The sequence below is a fragment of the Misgurnus anguillicaudatus genome, chromosome 21 (assembly GCF_027580225.2).
Source record: "Misgurnus anguillicaudatus chromosome 21, ASM2758022v2, whole genome shotgun sequence".
Classification (NCBI taxonomy): Eukaryota; Metazoa; Chordata; class Actinopteri; order Cypriniformes; family Cobitidae; genus Misgurnus; species Misgurnus anguillicaudatus.
Genome location: NC_073357.2, coordinates 44,497,158 through 44,513,986, shown reverse-complemented (window position 1 = coordinate 44,513,986; position 16,829 = coordinate 44,497,158). Strand labels below are relative to the sequence as shown.

At 36.8% G+C, this 16,829-nt stretch overlaps 1 protein-coding gene across 1 annotated transcript in view; it reads left to right on the top strand.

Moving 5' to 3' along the window:
- The window catches only part of LOC129446963 (neural-cadherin), a 273,221-nt gene that overhangs the window by 111,867 nt on the left and 144,525 nt on the right, over positions 1-16,829 (top strand). Inside the window, 2 exon segments of the mRNA XM_055208521.2 lie at positions 94-205; positions 5,613-5,859. Of these exon segments, the coding sequence (XP_055064496.2) occupies positions 94-205; positions 5,613-5,859 (359 nt within the window).

The following is a 16,829-nucleotide window of genomic DNA, read 5'->3' as shown; positions in this document are numbered from 1 at the left end:
TATTCGTCTCTTTAACGATTTTCAATTTCCTTGTAATTTTGTTTTATACCTTTCGGATTCCTTCCAACATCTTTTTTACTTGTTTCTGACCAGGTTCGAGTAATCATCACAGACGAGAATGACTGTGTCCCAGAATTCCTGCAGTCCATTTACAGCAAGGATGGTGTCCCTGAGACGGTCACTACGGCAACATCACTTCTGCAAGGTAAGTTTGAGAACTTTTAGCCGTTACCTAGAAGGAACCTCACACTGGTATGTGGCCGGATCTTCGGCTAAACAGCACAAAGTCTGGCCAAGACCATCCTGTTTACTTTAGGAAGAAACTGTTTGACCGGTCACAGTTGTTTATATGCCTTTTAGGCTTTGGGATATTTGAAATACTATACAGACAGTGGGCTCTATCATACACCCGGCACAATGCAGCGCAAAGCGTGACGCAAGTGTCTTTTTCTAGTTTCAACCCGGCGCAATTATCATTTTTACAATTAGCACCATGTTGTTTAAATAGCAAGTGCATTTGCGCCCAGTTTTGCGCCCATTGGCATTCTGATCTGAAAACGAGGTGTGTTCAGCCGTAAAGAGCAGCTTCACCTGTAGCCTGGTAAGTAATTAAATGTTTTGCTTTAAACCAGGGATGGGATACCGAGCCCCTAAGGTGACATTGGTTTAAAAAAAATCTAAAGTTTAGTTTCATGTGTTCAAGTGAAACTTTCATGTGCAGATTTTTTTTTTAAGTGTAGTTTCGCGTGCTCATGTGAAACTAAACTTTATTTAATTTTTGCTCCATTTCCCATTAGGGGCTCCGTAGTGGGGAACCCTGGTCCTGGAGGGCCACTGTCCTGCAGAGTTTAGTTTCAACCCTAATTAAACACACTTAAAAAATCTAATAGAGGGTATACACGTGACGTCACTTCTGATGCCCTCTGAGTGGCAAAAGACAGAGCGGCAGAATTTGTGTACAGTGTAAAATCAGCGAAAACACGGGAAAGAAGTGTCTAAAGGGGAAAAAGCTGTGATAGACTGTACTAACAGATTTAACAAGAATTCGATGCTATCATTTTACAGACTGCCAAAAAAACACCGAAAGGAGAAATAAATAGATCATTCATGCCAACGTCCACAGACCACAGGTGGGTTGACAAGTTGCTAGGGTCACTATCAAGCAGAGGTTTTACTTTCGACTTAAAAGTATTTTTTCAAGTATTTGTATTTTATTCGTGTTTTTCTTTGGAAAACACATTTCAAAGCATATTATCGTAAATTTTACTCTATTACATTTAATAAATAATACGTTTTTTGTTTTACATTTAATATTTAAGTACATTAACATACTTTTACTAAAGTAAAAGAACACAATTTTAATGTAATTAGGTATTAAATACATTTTAATATGCAATATTAAAGAATACACAGTATGATTCTATGTTTTAGAATGTAGTGAAGTAAGATTTTTCCCAGTACAAACCCTAATAAAGCACAGATGCTTGGAAAATGTAACTAATGTAACTAAGTATTGTCCACCTCTGCTATCAAGTCCAACTAAATTGAATTTAAGCTGATAATAGTCAGTTTTACTGGCATTTTCGCAGCAGCCGCTATGAAAACCAGCCATTTTGTTGAAGGTTTGCCACTCAACAGGGCGAGTTCCGACGTGGTCACATGGAAAAGTGACTTCAATGCATACCCTCTATTCAAGTCTTCAGGATGACTTGGAAATGAAATTCATGTGTGTTTGGTTAGGGTTGGAACTAAACTCTGCAGGACAGTGGCCCTCCAGGACCCTCCCCACTTTTGCTTTAAACAAATGCAAATATAATATATATAAAAAATACAAATGCATATATTTTTAAATGTTTTTTTTAATGCTACCCCATGGATTTATTGTATATGATGACTTTGTACCTGTGGATATGATGAAATGAGAATCATTTTTAAGTAATGCTTTTCAAAGCACACATGGGGCTGTCCAAGTGCTGAAGGCTCTCCGCACGTTTGAAAATTCTCCTGTTTGTTACAAATAAAGTATTTTTAGAGTACAAACCTTTTCTTGCATATTTGTAAATTATTTTTTTGAGATTATACTGATCATGTAGGCTATAAATTCATTTAGAGCAATTTAAAGCCTGCTAATTTTAATTCCATGACTAAACTGAAAGAAAATTAACTTTAACTCTTTCCCCGCCAGAGTTTTCAAAAAAAGTTGCCATCCAGCGGCAGCATTGTTCATGATTTTCACAAAAGTTTAATGCCTTCCAGAAAATGTTCTTCTTTAAATATATTAACAAACAATCAGATGAAATCAGATTGATAATCAGATATCAGATGAAAGAACAGACCCTCTGCTTTCAAACAAAAAAAAAACAGTTTCATCCTACCTTCATTAGGTTTCTTCAAAAACACCCAATTTTAAGCAAAAAGCTGAGATAATTCAATTTTTGTGAAGGACTTTTGATAGAGATCAGATGCAGAGCGATCTTTAAAACATACACGGAGTTCTTTCTCATTTACGTGAGGCGCTACTTCCGGGTTGTATAAGTTGTGCCACCTAGTGGATAATAGCGGTATTGCGGAAAGACGGAAAATCTCGTCGTTGGCGGGTAGGCGTTTTCTCTTAATTGACGAGATATCTCGTCAATGGCGGTGAACGAGTTAAAGGTTTAAATTCCAAAAACAGTTTCAATGCAAATGAAAACAACGCAATTTTTTTATTATCAATCTTAAACTGGTGGTCTTTTTTCTCCGATTAGTTTTTCAGTTTACAAATTCCACCATCTAAATAGGAAATCGGCATGATGCTTTGCAATTGGCTTTTAAAGTGGATGAGAGCTAAGACTCTCATTGGTTTATTGCACGTTACGCCCAAAACAAACCCATTATTCATTACGCGAATAGGAACAACCCTTTTAAGGGTTGTGCGCTTTAGACAATACGCTTAGATTGTTAAAATAGGGCTTTGTTTGGGAATGCACAGTATCGACCGTCTTGCCCAGAGAGAATGCCATTCATTAATGGTTGACGATTTGCTCTTTTTACTTCTTATGCTAAAGCAGTTTTATTGAATGTTGTGATCTCCCCATTTATAGCAATAGCAATGACGCATCTTGGGTAAAATATTTTTGGTATGCATCAGTTAACGTATTGTGCGTGCTCTGTGTTTGTGTTGTCTGAAGCTGAGACTATACACTGGACACACACACATATACAAACACACACCTTTGAAGCACTTTTCCACTAATGTGCCCTTTCAAGTCTCAAAATTGCACATTCAATCTGGAGTCTATATTCTAACTCCTGAGAGTGCACTTGTAACACACAGAATAGAAAACACATGCCTGCAGCTGATAAAAGCAGCTTTTATATTCTCATTAAATGTTAGACAACCACAGCTGGTATAAAACGATCACAGAAATGATGAAGTGATGGACAAAACACCAACTGTTGGAAACAGACCAACTGCATATGTAGCCAACATAGCCAAGCAAGTAGAAACAAACAAATAAACACTAAAAAGCTACTCTGAAACGAAAAGCTGATGGTGTGGTGAATTGGCAGACATTTTGAGGGTTTAACACAAAGACTCCTGCCAGAATGGAAAAGGTGTTGCAGTGAAGTGTACAGCAGATGTGCTAGCTGTGATTAGCAGGTGCGCACCAACCGACATCTGCATATTCGGCTCTGTAGGCTTCATAACAATTATTTTTACCGTCCATAAAATATCCTGCTTGTTTCCGTTAGACCTACTCATATCAACAGCAGCAGGACTACTTCCCAAGAATGTGGCTATTAATCAAGCATTTATAATGTGTGACATGGAGAATGTATAATTTAAATCCTAGGAACAGTGGTTTTCAGAATGGCTAAAGTTTTTAGGATTTTATGAAAGGATGTGCACTTTAATATTACATTTGCTAGATTAGGAATTAATTTATTATATATGTTTAAGATTAACTCTTCTCCATTGTAGAAATCATGGAGTGGTGCAACGGATAAACACAGTATAGTGCCAGGGGGTCTCATTTATAATGATTTTGGTGTTAATGTAGACTAGAAGTTCTCCCGCTCTCTTTGTCTCTCATCTCTGCAATTACTTTTAAACCCGTGGGTGCGCGTCTTCTCGCGGTTTACCCGGGCTGCGTAGACCCATCGGTAGATTCAGATGAGCGCATGGTGAAATTAAACGGTTGACGCGTCATACAATTGAGCAGTTAAACGCCGATCGCGCGTTCCGTATTTTTGTCACGAGTGCCCGCACATGCGCAAGTACTTATAAGAACAATGTGGTCGCAGCCTGGAGCCCTTGGTGCCCCTCTATTGCCTGGTGCCCCAGGGCACTTGCCCCATCCCGTCTATGGATAATCAGGCCCTGGCTTAAAGCTGCTGATGGAGTGTTTGGACATGGAAGTTGGGGCGTGTGACGTCAGATTGAGCATGTGTGAGATATAATTTGTACACTTTCACATCCCTACTGAAAAATCTAGCTAAGACCAGCATAAGCTGGTGAGCTGGTTTCAGCTGGTCTCCCAGCTTGGTTTTAGCTGGTATTGCTGGTGTAGCAAGCTGGTCTAGCTGAGTTTTGGTAACTTTTTAAGCTGGTCTAGCTGAACTTAGCTGGTCAGGCTGGAAGACAAGCTGACCCACCAGCTTGACCAGCTTTGCCAGGCAGGGAGGACTAGCTTAAACCAGCTACTGCCACCTTAAACCAGCAAAAAACAGCTACCAGCTTATGCTGGATTTTTCAGTAGGGATGTTTCCTGTCACACATGGAAGGTTAGACCAACATGTATGATTTCAAGACCCCTTCGTAGTCATGTAGGTCAAGATTGAATTTATTGTATCAGAGAAAGTGTCTACAAAAGATCATTGGCCTTGTTAACATATTGAAAGATGAGATGCCTCATACAAAGAACATCTAAAAAAGTATCTTTTCTTTTGCAAGAATTCCTTCCTAAATCAGACTAAATAATTCAATATCAAATTCTTCTTTAGATATTTATTGCTTTGGTCTATGAAAATATATCAGATGCTTTTTGAGTTTCTGGTGACTGGTGGTGTGTTTGATTTTATTTATTTTTTCCACTCTCTGTTCACCCCTTAATTAACTCTTTTATAACCTCCATATAAACCTGATTCATTCTGACTATAATGTTTTGAGGTGCTAAACTTAAAACACACAACTCTGCAGATTTTTTATGAACTACAGAATCAGGAAAGTGGACTTCAACTTGTTTATGTCTTTTTATTATTCACCTTTATTTAATTAATTGTTCTATATATTAGTAGTTTGTAAGTGGGTTTTGAAAGCAACTACTATGTATGCAGCATCTTCCTCTGACCTTCATTTCATATAGGCTCGCACCTTATTGAGTGACTTTGCATTCTACAGTAGTTGTCAGATGCAATAAGACTCACAGCTTGGGATGTTTTGATTGCCAGTCATGTATAACCTGCCCAGTCATTCATTTGACAACCACATATGCCCAAGCTATTTATACAGAAAAGCTCAAATAAAGATTGATCTTATTAGCTGATTCTGCACATCTGTGTAATGCAACGCTTTGGTGTTAACCTTATTTCTTCGTCTCTCTTTCTCTCTCTATTTTCTTCCTTTGCAGTTTCAGCCAGTGATTGTGATTCGGAACAGAATGCTGAGATCACGTACTACACCCTAAATCCAGATTTCATTATTTCGGCACATGGCACCATATTCCCAGCAGGCCCTTTGGATTACGAGAGGCTTAACCTGTATGAGTTCGTGGTAATGGCAGTGGATAAGGGCGAGGTGCCCCGCACCGGTACAGCTACTGTGCGCCTTCGTATGGCCAACGTCAACGATGAACCTCCGGAGTTCTCGCAGCCTGTGTGAGTTCTTTGTGTCTGTCATCTCCCCTTATGCCGTTACCTTATAAAGAAGGCATGTTGTTTTATTCACATCTTGTAGCTGTATTAAAAGCACACTTTTAAAAGTGTCAAGATTGCACAGTTTATTTGAAGTTTTCCCAAAAGCACTGCCCTGCAAATTTTCAGCTTTTACCATGGTCTCAGAATTAGCCTGTGTGTAGTGTTATATGATGTAAATTATGTGTAGCTCATCTGGAAATATATCATGTTTAGGACTTTTAGCTTCTTAAAATGGCAACACGTGGTAAATACAAGTATAACAGTATAGATATGCAGTCAGTGATAATGAAAGATGATATGCTGGAAATGCACCAGCTTTACTAACATCAGTACTGCATTACTTTAACAATCATGCTTTGAAGTATCAGCTACCTTAAAAATGACTCTAGTGCATCAAAAAAAATCCTCAGAAGTCTACTGACTTATGGCCTGAAGGCTTTCTAGCATCTTCCAGATGGTTGTGTAAACAAAGTATGGGACAGGTGAGAGGGGTCCTTCTTTATGGCTGTCCTTTTACATCCCTCTCAGTGTAAATTTCAGTAATAGCAGGAAGATACAGTAGGACCTGTAATAGACATTTTCACTACTCAATGGTGGGCTGTTCTGGTGATGCATCTGGTCAAGACACGGGTATAAAGTCTGATTTTAATCTCACTACTGAGTAATGTACAATGTTAAAGATGTTTGTTTCAATGTGTCTGGTCCACATTTTAGATGCATGGTTACAATATACTGAATATGTTCATAATGCAAATTATTTCAAATCTGCTTTACAATAGTATTTCACTGGTTGGAATAGTGAAAACCAGCTAATGTGAGCCAGCCAAATGTGACAATAGCAGAAAAAAATCTCTGTGATTCGTAAACAGATTAAGATGTAACCTTTGGAGAAATCAAGGTTTAGCTGAAAGCAATCCTCAGTGAGCTGGGACATATTTATGGGAAGCATATGCATTACATTTTGAATGCATGTAATTCAGCAACCTGGTATTAATAATAATTGTGTCTAATTTTAATATAAATCTAAAAATATGTTATTGTTTATAAATTATAAATCCCATTATTATTCTACTAGAAGAGGAAACCATGTAATATGCAAATACTGGGATGCAGGTGGTGCATGATAGACAGAGGTTAAGGCTGCTGTTGGAAGAAACAAATAACACAGAGTTTGGCTGTCCTGCTTCTAATTACCAATACCCCTGGGTCAGTTCACCTGAAAAACACAAAATTACTTTGTTTTGAAAAAGAAGGCACTTGGCTTGTTGCTCTGTCAGTCAGTTATTTAACAATGTTTTATTTAAAGGTACATCTTAAGGAAACTGGTTGTTCTAGTAAAGTTGTTCCCAGACTGAGGGTAAGCGAGGTGACGCTGGGATACTTTTTTATTTTTTTATTTTTTTTATTTAAGTCAAACCAAGTATACGGATTTCTTACAGACAAAATTAATACTTTGCACCCTCTGGTGTACAAACATAAGGCTTATGTAGAAATTAATGAAAAATGCTCCCTCACCCTTGCACCTGTGGAAACATACTATTATTAAAATTTCAACATGCCGTAAAATTGAGACAATTGCTTTAGTATCCAGACTTGGTGTCCAGTTCTCTGCACTTACAAACATAGAATGTGCATCTCCAATATAACCAAACATCACAAAATTATATAAATTACTTCAAATTCTTCCAGTTAATAGCTTTCTTTTTTTCAAAATCCTTGTTTTGTTTTTTGTACAAAGTTCAATATGTTGCCTGCTTTTAAAATACTATATTTAAAGGGGACATTTCACAAGACTTTTTTAAGATGTAAAATAAATCTTTGGGGTCCCCAGAGTGCGTATGTGAAGTTTTAGCTCAATTATCATATAGATAATTTATTATAGCATGTTAAAATTGCCACTTTGTAGATGTGTGCAAAAATGTGCAATTTTTGTGTCCTTTCAAATGCAAAAATGGCAGTGCATTGGTTGGATAGTGCAGACTAAGGGTCGGTATTATCCCTTTCTGACATCACAAGGGGAGCCAAATTTCAATTACCTATTCTTGACATGCTGGCAGAGAATTTAATTTCTTAATTTTTTTTAAAGTAAGGAATAATTGACGACGGGCTGTTGAATTATAAGAAAATAATGCACACCCAAAGTGGTAATGCGGCAATTTCCAAGCCGTGTGCATTATTTTCAAATAATTCAAAGGACCAATTTTTCCGCTTATACCACGGTTACCAAAAATATTGCTCTGGTGCCTATTTATAAGACATTTTAAAGGTTAGGCGTGCTGTTATTGAAAAATAATCAACATCCATGGAACATTTCTTAGCCAATCAGAATACAGCATTCAGTAGTTCCGTGGTATAAACAAAACTAAGTTACTGGGTGGTTCTTTTTCACATTTTCTAAGTTAATAAATGCACTAGGGACCCCATTTTAGCACTTAAGCACTGATAAAGTCAAATTTTCATGATATGTCCTATTTAAGATAGTACAATTATTTCTTTATCAATATAATAAAATATTAACAGTCTGATCACACTGTCAAAAAGTCTTTGCTGCTTTAATTTTTTGTTTAATTAACTCAGATTTACAAGTCATTTCAACTTACTATTATTTATCTTGACTAGAGATTAATTGTCATAATTTACAAAATATAGTTGAACTCATCTCTTGTCAAGATAAATAATAGTAAGTTGAAATGACTTGAGTTGATTAAACACAAAAAAGGCAGCAAATATTTTTTATAGTGCAGTCATTTTTGCAATACAATACTGTATGTTGATTTAGTTATGTTCTTATTGGGCAGCACTGCATGGTTTTAGCAGGATTTGCTCCGGTGGGTGCTTAGCTTTAGGTATTTGAGAGCTTTAATCCAGCTGTAATGTAAACTGCCTGAAGCTTGTTGTAGAATGAGGAGTTCAGTCTGAGTCCAAGCAGATCGTTTGATAACAATGGTATTGTATGTTGAATGTCTGGGTTGTTCATGAATTGCATTTGGAAAAATTCATGCTTGAGTTCTTTTATGTAGCAGAAACAACAATGTCCTCCATGAAGGGCTTGTGTCTGTAGGCACTTTGGTCCACTGTGGCTAGACAGGTGGCCTTAATGTGTGGCACCACCAGCCGCTCAAAACACTGAAGGATGGAGCTATAATCAATATGGTACAATACAAAAAAAACAACTTTACCACTGCAATGGTAGTGTTTATTTCTAATCATGTGGGTTTTACCACTTGGCTGTGGTGAATTTTGAAAGAGTCTGTGAAAACATCTTGTCAGTTGGTGAACGTATTCCTTGAACATGCAGCCTGGGATGCTGGGCCAGCAATTTTTGCAAAACTATGTTCTTCCTTTAGTACATCCACTCAGATTACAGTCAGCTTTGAGTTGGTTGCGCTTTCCAGTTGGTATGAAGTTGGTGTTATAGCAAAATCAACCAAAAAGCCAGAGCCAGCATCGTACAAGAGTATCTTTCTGTTCTTATGCTCTTTAGGTCCATGTTATTCCTTTCTGTATCTCACTTTGTGTAGACCTTGTCAATTATATCTTTCCCCAGTCGCTGTACTAATTTGCCTCTCATTCTGCTAATATTTCTGTTGTGCTGACTGAGTGTTATTGTTGTTTTCCATCTAGTTGGCGGAGCTATGGCCCTTGGCCATTTTAATTGACTGATTCTCTGGCTGGGAGCTCACTGAATCAGAGGCAGATTCAATCAGCTGTGCATTCAGCTGAAGCTGGGGAAACTGAGAGCGGGGGGAGAAAGATAAACAGAGAAACCTCGGTCAGACGTTCCAAAGCAAAATGGTAGAGTTTCACGTATCGCTTTAGTCCTGTAAAAGGTCGTTTTAATTACTACATGCATTTGTATTCTGAGTGAGTGCAACTGCGTTTGTGTGGTTATGCGGTATTCCCAAGAGCACGAGTCTGAGACGCAAAGGCTTTGGCAGTCTACTTTAAATTATTACCCTGTTTACATTCTTAATACAAGCTCCTGGTCTTATTTTCCACAATTAATCGTTGAAGATAAGAAAGGGTTGTCTTTGTAATCTTCAATCAAAAAGTAATAACTTTACTCCTCTGCAACAGCTTTCGCCGAGTGCCACCTCTTTTGTCTTATTTTTTAGCCCTTTCCCTTTAATCTCCATTCTGGCAACTAACGCCCACTTTTCATCATTCAGTTATGATTCAATAGATAAAATTTGATTAAAAATTCTTTTGATTTTTATATTCGGGTATACATTCGCATTGCAGAGGTAAAGGGGTTGTGAATGCAGTTTTTTTTTGTTATTGATTTTAAGCTTGCTTTTCTAGATAAGTACTGCTTTTGAAAACAGCTGCGATGTTTTATCGCTTGTCATTTTGAGAAATGTAGCTTTATGCCATACATGCAACACTACTGAAAAGTTCAGTTTTATGCGTTTCATGCGAGCTGAGGCAAACTACCCCGTTTGTTTCAAATATAGACCGCATGGGGCGGCAGTGGCTCAGTGGTTCATGTAGGTTGTCTACAAACCGGAAGGTTGGTGGTTCAATCCCCGGCTCCACCGGACCAAGTGTCGAGGTGTCCTTGAGCAAGACACCTAACCCCAGCTGCTCCCGACGAGCCTTGCATGGCTGACACCGCTGTCGGTGTGTGAATGGGTGAATGTGAAGCAAATTGTAAAGCGCTTTGGATGGCCATAGGTCTGTTAAAAGCGCTATATAAATGCAGTCCATTTACCATTTGTAGCTCAAATGCAGAACGTTGCATTAGAAACGCAAATGTCATGGGTTTAAATCATAGTGAAAACATATACTGATAACTAGGGGTGTCACGATTCTCCAAATCCTCGATTCGACTACATTTTCGCTTCAAAGGTCATGATTCGATTCTCGATTTTTACTTTTTTTAAAGACAAAAAAATGCTATGCCATTATTATTTATTATTATTATTATAGTTTCACATTATCATGCACATTGCGTGCTTTTCCTTGCATGGGGGTTTGTGGGCTTCACTTTACGCGAGAGAGCTTGTTGAGTGAGGATTCCTTCTTGCACGCACATGGACTTAATGCGCGTCTTGGACTCCTAGCATCTGAAATACATCCAGCGCGTCATAAGCAGCTGCGCTTCTCTTTGTCTAACGTGTCATCTGTTCGAAGTCTAAACATAAACTAATAATAAACTCTCTCACTCTCGCGTAACCAAAGTCCAAGTCAGATCACTAGGTAGTAAATGATCCTGTTTATGATATGCATTTCAAGGAGTCGTAGCAATACATCCCTCATGTTTAAAATATAAATTGTGTTCCACTGGACCAATGTTTTTAAAGGCACCTGAGAGTTTTTTTCCCCCGCTTGGCAAGCCAACCGGACATGACATTCGAAGTTCGAGGTTGTGACTTCGATCGATTTTGATTTAAAATTGAAATCCTGACACCCTTAAGGGCTCGTTATAGTCGTGCGTAGGTCCTACGGCGTAGCAGGGACGGCGTAGGTTCCGCGTTGGTTTTCATTTATACTTTTGTGTCGTCGTCCGCGTCGACGTGCAAACACACGCGCAACCGCTGGTGGGCAGTATCCACGCGTGTAACCACAGTAGCAGCGCGACCGTCAGAGAAGAAGATACTGGGCAAGTTAACCCACACAAATGAAGAAGAAACAGCAACTTGTTGTGTATGTTTTAAGAAGACCAGCAATGATAGAAATAAACAGCGACTTTTGATGCAGTTTGAGTTAAATCACTCCTCAACTTGGCTCATCTTTGTTTTCACCGTCACAAACGGAAATACCTATGACGCAGTTTTTTTTACCTGACGGGAGGGGTTCTGGTGGACCAATCTAGCTACGGCGTAGAACCTACGCACGACTATAAATCGCCCTTTACTGATAACGCATATGCAGTATGGCTTAAATGTACTGTCAGCCGCTTTGCTAAAAATGTCTATGAAATGTATAAATGTTATGGAAAGGGAGTCTTTAATATCACTACTCTGACATTTTTTGGTGATAACAGATAATGTTAGATGAGCATACAAATAGTAATTGAGGTCTCCTCCACTTAGGAAGTAAAAAATGTGCTGAAAAACAAACCAGGGTATTATAATATCATTAGAGTCTGAACAGTTAGGTCTTTCAATTATATAATCATCAGCAAGGTATCTGATTATTACATGAGGTTATCTGCTGTCTGGGCAGTAATAACATTTTGTCCAGCTATCATTTAATAACCAGTTTAGAATAGCTTGAATGTTAGGGACTACAAACTGTGAAGTAATTATGACACCCTACAGCTTTCATCTCCACATCAAAATAGAGGATACATACTGTAGATCACATACTGTATAGTGAATTTTATCATGTCGAAGATGAGCTCTTAATCCATAGACTTGATTCATTATTATTATTAAATGTTAGCATACAGTTACATAAACGTAAAACTAGCTAGATATTTTATCTCAGAGCTGAATTCATTATTGAAAGTAGCTTATTATAGAGCTCAATAAAGCTGAGCATATGCACAGTTGATATAGATATGTACTGCCTGATACTGCATCTATAATACTAAAACTCAAACACATCTGCACAGGATGTCAGTTTATGAATAGTACCAAGGCTATGGTTTGGAATGTTATTGCACTTTGTAAATATGCCTGCAAACGTTCATGCACATTCATTAATATTAATGAGCTCAGTCCATTCCATAATGTAATGTCACATTTACTTTGTTTACTTATTTTTGCTATTGTAGCAATACTGCTTACCACAAGCAGAAAAAAAACATTGTGCCTATAGTAAATGGCGAGACTGTCCTCCAAAATAACAAATGCACAATAATTGCTAAACAACTTTTAAAACTTAAACAACTTTTTTTGCAAGTCAATTTAATCTACTATTTTAAGTTTCGTCTTGTGATAAGTACAATTAGAAATGGTTTCATTTATGGGTTATAGAGATATTTTGGAGCATCTAACCCCAACCCTACCCTGCTGTAAACCCAACCGTTTCTTAAAGGCACAGTAAGTAGGGTTTTATTAATCAAAATCAATGTCTTTATTCATAAATATGTCCTCGTTGGTGTCAAATGACCTCTGCCTGATGACCTGACGTTTCTTTGTAAGCTTAAAACTTCTTCTCTTTACTTACATTGAACGGGTAAGTCCAAGGAGGCTTCCATGTCATTCCGCCATACTGATAAACTATAATAGCAGAGAGGGACAAAAAGCACTAACCTACCAACGCGTTTCCACAACGCGTTTTCATTCAGAACACGTGAACTAGCTGAAACGGACAAGGAGATCAGTGATTACATAACGGCAACCGTAGTTGAAACACGCATTTGGAAAAGCGTGGCGCTAGAGAGCACTATTCCTTTGAATGCAAAATACAATTTCACCACTAGATTATCTCAACAACTTGGTCCACCAGGGGGTGCTAATTATAAAAAAATATTGAGGAATAATTATCCAAACTCTTGTTATTTTAGACCTACTTGTAAAACGGAAGTCACTAACATTATTAATAAAATCAAATGCTCTTATACAGCTAGTGCTGATGGAATCTGTAGTAAGATACTTAAAGCCATAGTAAAAGAAATAGCTGAGCCCTTTGCCCATATAATAAATTTATCACTACAGTGTGGTGTAGTTCCTAATCAAACTAAGGTGGCAAAGATAATACCTGTATACAAATCTGGGGACAAAGGTGATTTTCAAAAATATAGACCCATATCAATTCTACCAACATTTTCGAAGGTATTAGAAAGGGTGGTTTACTCTCGATTTGGTAGATTACCTATATAAACATAATACATTAGAATCGTCACAATATGGCTTTAGGAAGAACTGCAGCACAAGTATGGCCATTTTAGATCTGGTAGAGAAAATTAATGATGCTTTTGAAAGAAAAGAAGCTGGTATTGGGGTTTTTCTCAATCTTTCAAAAGCTTTTGATACGACTGACTTTCAAATTTTACTTGATAAAATGTCACACTGCGGGGTCAGGGGTGTGGCTCTCCAGTGGTTCAGGGAATATATTTGTGGAAGACGGCAATATGTGAACTTAAATGGTATGGATTCTGGATTAGAAAATATAGTATAGTATATATATATAAAATATATATATGGGGTTCCCCAGGGATCTATTTTGGGGCCTCTTTTGTTTATCATTTATATTAATGATTTTGTATTTTGCTCCTGTGATGTTTAAAAAATACTCTTTGCTGAAGACACAAATCTGTTTGTATCTCATACAAACATGAATTATTTGGAAAAATTCCTAAATGATTTAGCAGAAGTAGAGACCTGGTTTAAATGTAATAAATTATCGCTAAACATTAGTAAAACCTTTTATATTGTTTTTCGTTCAAGTAGTCATAAGTTTAGGGATTGTGAAATTAATTTAAATATAGATGGTAGGGCAATACAAAGAGTTGACGCAATAAAATTTCTTGGAATTTATATTGATCAATTCATAAACTTTAAGGAACATATTAATGAGCTAGTTAAAAAACTATCTAAACTTGTGGGTTTGTTCTTTAGAGTGAGACATGTGCTCCCATCAGATGTGCTTTTGTCACTGTATAGGACTCTGTTTGAGCCTCACTTGAGCTACTGTAATTTTATTTGGAATAATACCTACCCTACTCATATTGAGAAAATTATGAGATTACAAAAGAAGGCTATAAGAGCTATTTCACGGTCCACATACAATGCTCATACAAATGCTCTCTTCCATGGATATGGTCTATTAAAGCTTCCTGAATGTAACTTTTATCATATTGCATGTATAAGGTGGTTAACAGGTTAAATACTAGATTGTGTGAACTCATGCCATTATATACACCTTCTCACACACACCACAATATACTTATAAAAGGTAAATGGAGGAACTTAACAAGTGCTAGGTTTAGTGTATGTTATAGTGGTCCTAAATTAGGGAATAAACTGGATACTAATTTAAAACAATCTAAACTTTTTTTAATTTAAAAAGAAATTAAAGCAACAACTACTGGAGAGATACAGACCTGAGGGATCTGCGGCTGAGGGTTAAACTTCTCATATTGGTGCATGGATCAATGTAAATCATGATGCAAGGTATAGAAACTGTTAATTACTTTCTGGTCGGGGGGATGGTGTTTGGTGGTGGGATGGACCCCTATTCATATACTGCTTCTTGGGAGTCCATTTTTCACAATAGTATTTATTTATATCTGCTGCATTGAAATGTAGTGAACAATGCAATATGTGTAATTGTGATATTGTGAAATAAACTTGAAACTAGATGGGGGTAAATCCTACTTATGATCCCTTTAACCATATAAAACACAACATGCAAGTAAAAGTACAGTCACAGTTGCATTGCATAAATTACACAATAAACAAACAATAGTATAAAAGTATTACAAACAACTCGCATTGCATACATTGCTAACTAAAGCCATAAGATCACTTTATATTAAAAACTCCATGAACACAAACCAATTTTCTTTGCTTAAAAATTCACTTTAATGTGTAATGTAAATAAATAATGTTCAAAGACGGCTGTTTAAACAATATACAAAATGAGTGGAGGCTTGGACCCAGAAACAGTATTACTTAGGTCACAACGACCTAACAAGCTAATTTGGCTTCACATTCTAAGCTGACACTATGATGCAACTACAGTTGGAATATTTGTACTTAAAAAAAAAATAATTGTGAAAGTTTTGTATGCTGTGTTTTATTATATAAAAAATAAACTAGTATGTTATTTGCTCAATATGCCACAATAGTGTAATATAAATCCAATTAACCGTGGTGGTTTAAATAGAAAATCATACCACAATATGTCATCTAGGGATGCAACAATACAGTTAGTCCACGGTTCAATACATACCTCTGTTTTTACCACAGTTTTCAGTTCAGTTCTGATGGCTTGGCCCATTAAAGTGTTTTTTAACATTATGCTATGCTTAGGTGACAGGAACAGTGAGATGTTAAAATGGAAAAAAATGGTTGTAATAGACCGCGTTCCAAATTATTATGCACATGACATTTTTGTTTATTTTCCAATACAGTCAATAAGTTTAGAAATTTTATTTTAAATTTGAAAAATATGCAAAATATGCTCTTCCAAATTATTAAGCAAGTTGTAGTTCTCAAACAATATGTGTATGAAAAAAAGATCTTTCTAAAGACAAAAAGTGTGCATCATCTTAAAAAAGCAAATTACTTATAACAATTTATATTTGGTGGACCTAAAGAGAAATCATTGAAACATTATAAGATTCATTCACAGAGTAATTCACAGAACAGAAAGAGTAGACTATATAAAGGCTTTTTAAAATATATTTTTTAAGAAATTATGAGTAAAAGGCTGCAATAAAAAGCCACCGTTAAGAAGCAAACATGTATTTAAACCTGCTGGTGTCTCTGGAATCCCAAGGGATCCTTTAGTGCATAAAGCTGTATTTCTACACTGAATAATGTAGATAAATGCCATTCTGGATTGTTGGTGAATAGCCACTATATTCAAACAAGACTGTAACATTAGGGAGAGGTGGCAGAGTAATGATTTGGGCTGCAATATTGGGAAGTAAGATGGTTGGTCCCTTTAGGGTCCCTGACGGGGTCAAAAAGGCATCTAGAAGATATGTAGAGTTCCTAAAAGGATGTTTTTTCACAATAGGATATAAAGGGAATAATGTCTTCTGAAATAAATTTACTTTCATAGAGGATAATGCAAAAAGCATCACTGACTATTTGAATTAATATGGGCATAAAATAAGAAAGAAATCAAGGTAGTACCATCATTGTCCTCTGACCTTAGTCCTATTTGTGGTGCATCATTATATAAAAGATCTGTGAGATGGACAGCACTATAATTCGAAACATCCACTTAGGGATCCAATACTAGCGTCTACAAGTGAAATAAAGCCAAACCCTATACTTGTATACTTACAAGTTTAATGAATGGGAGAG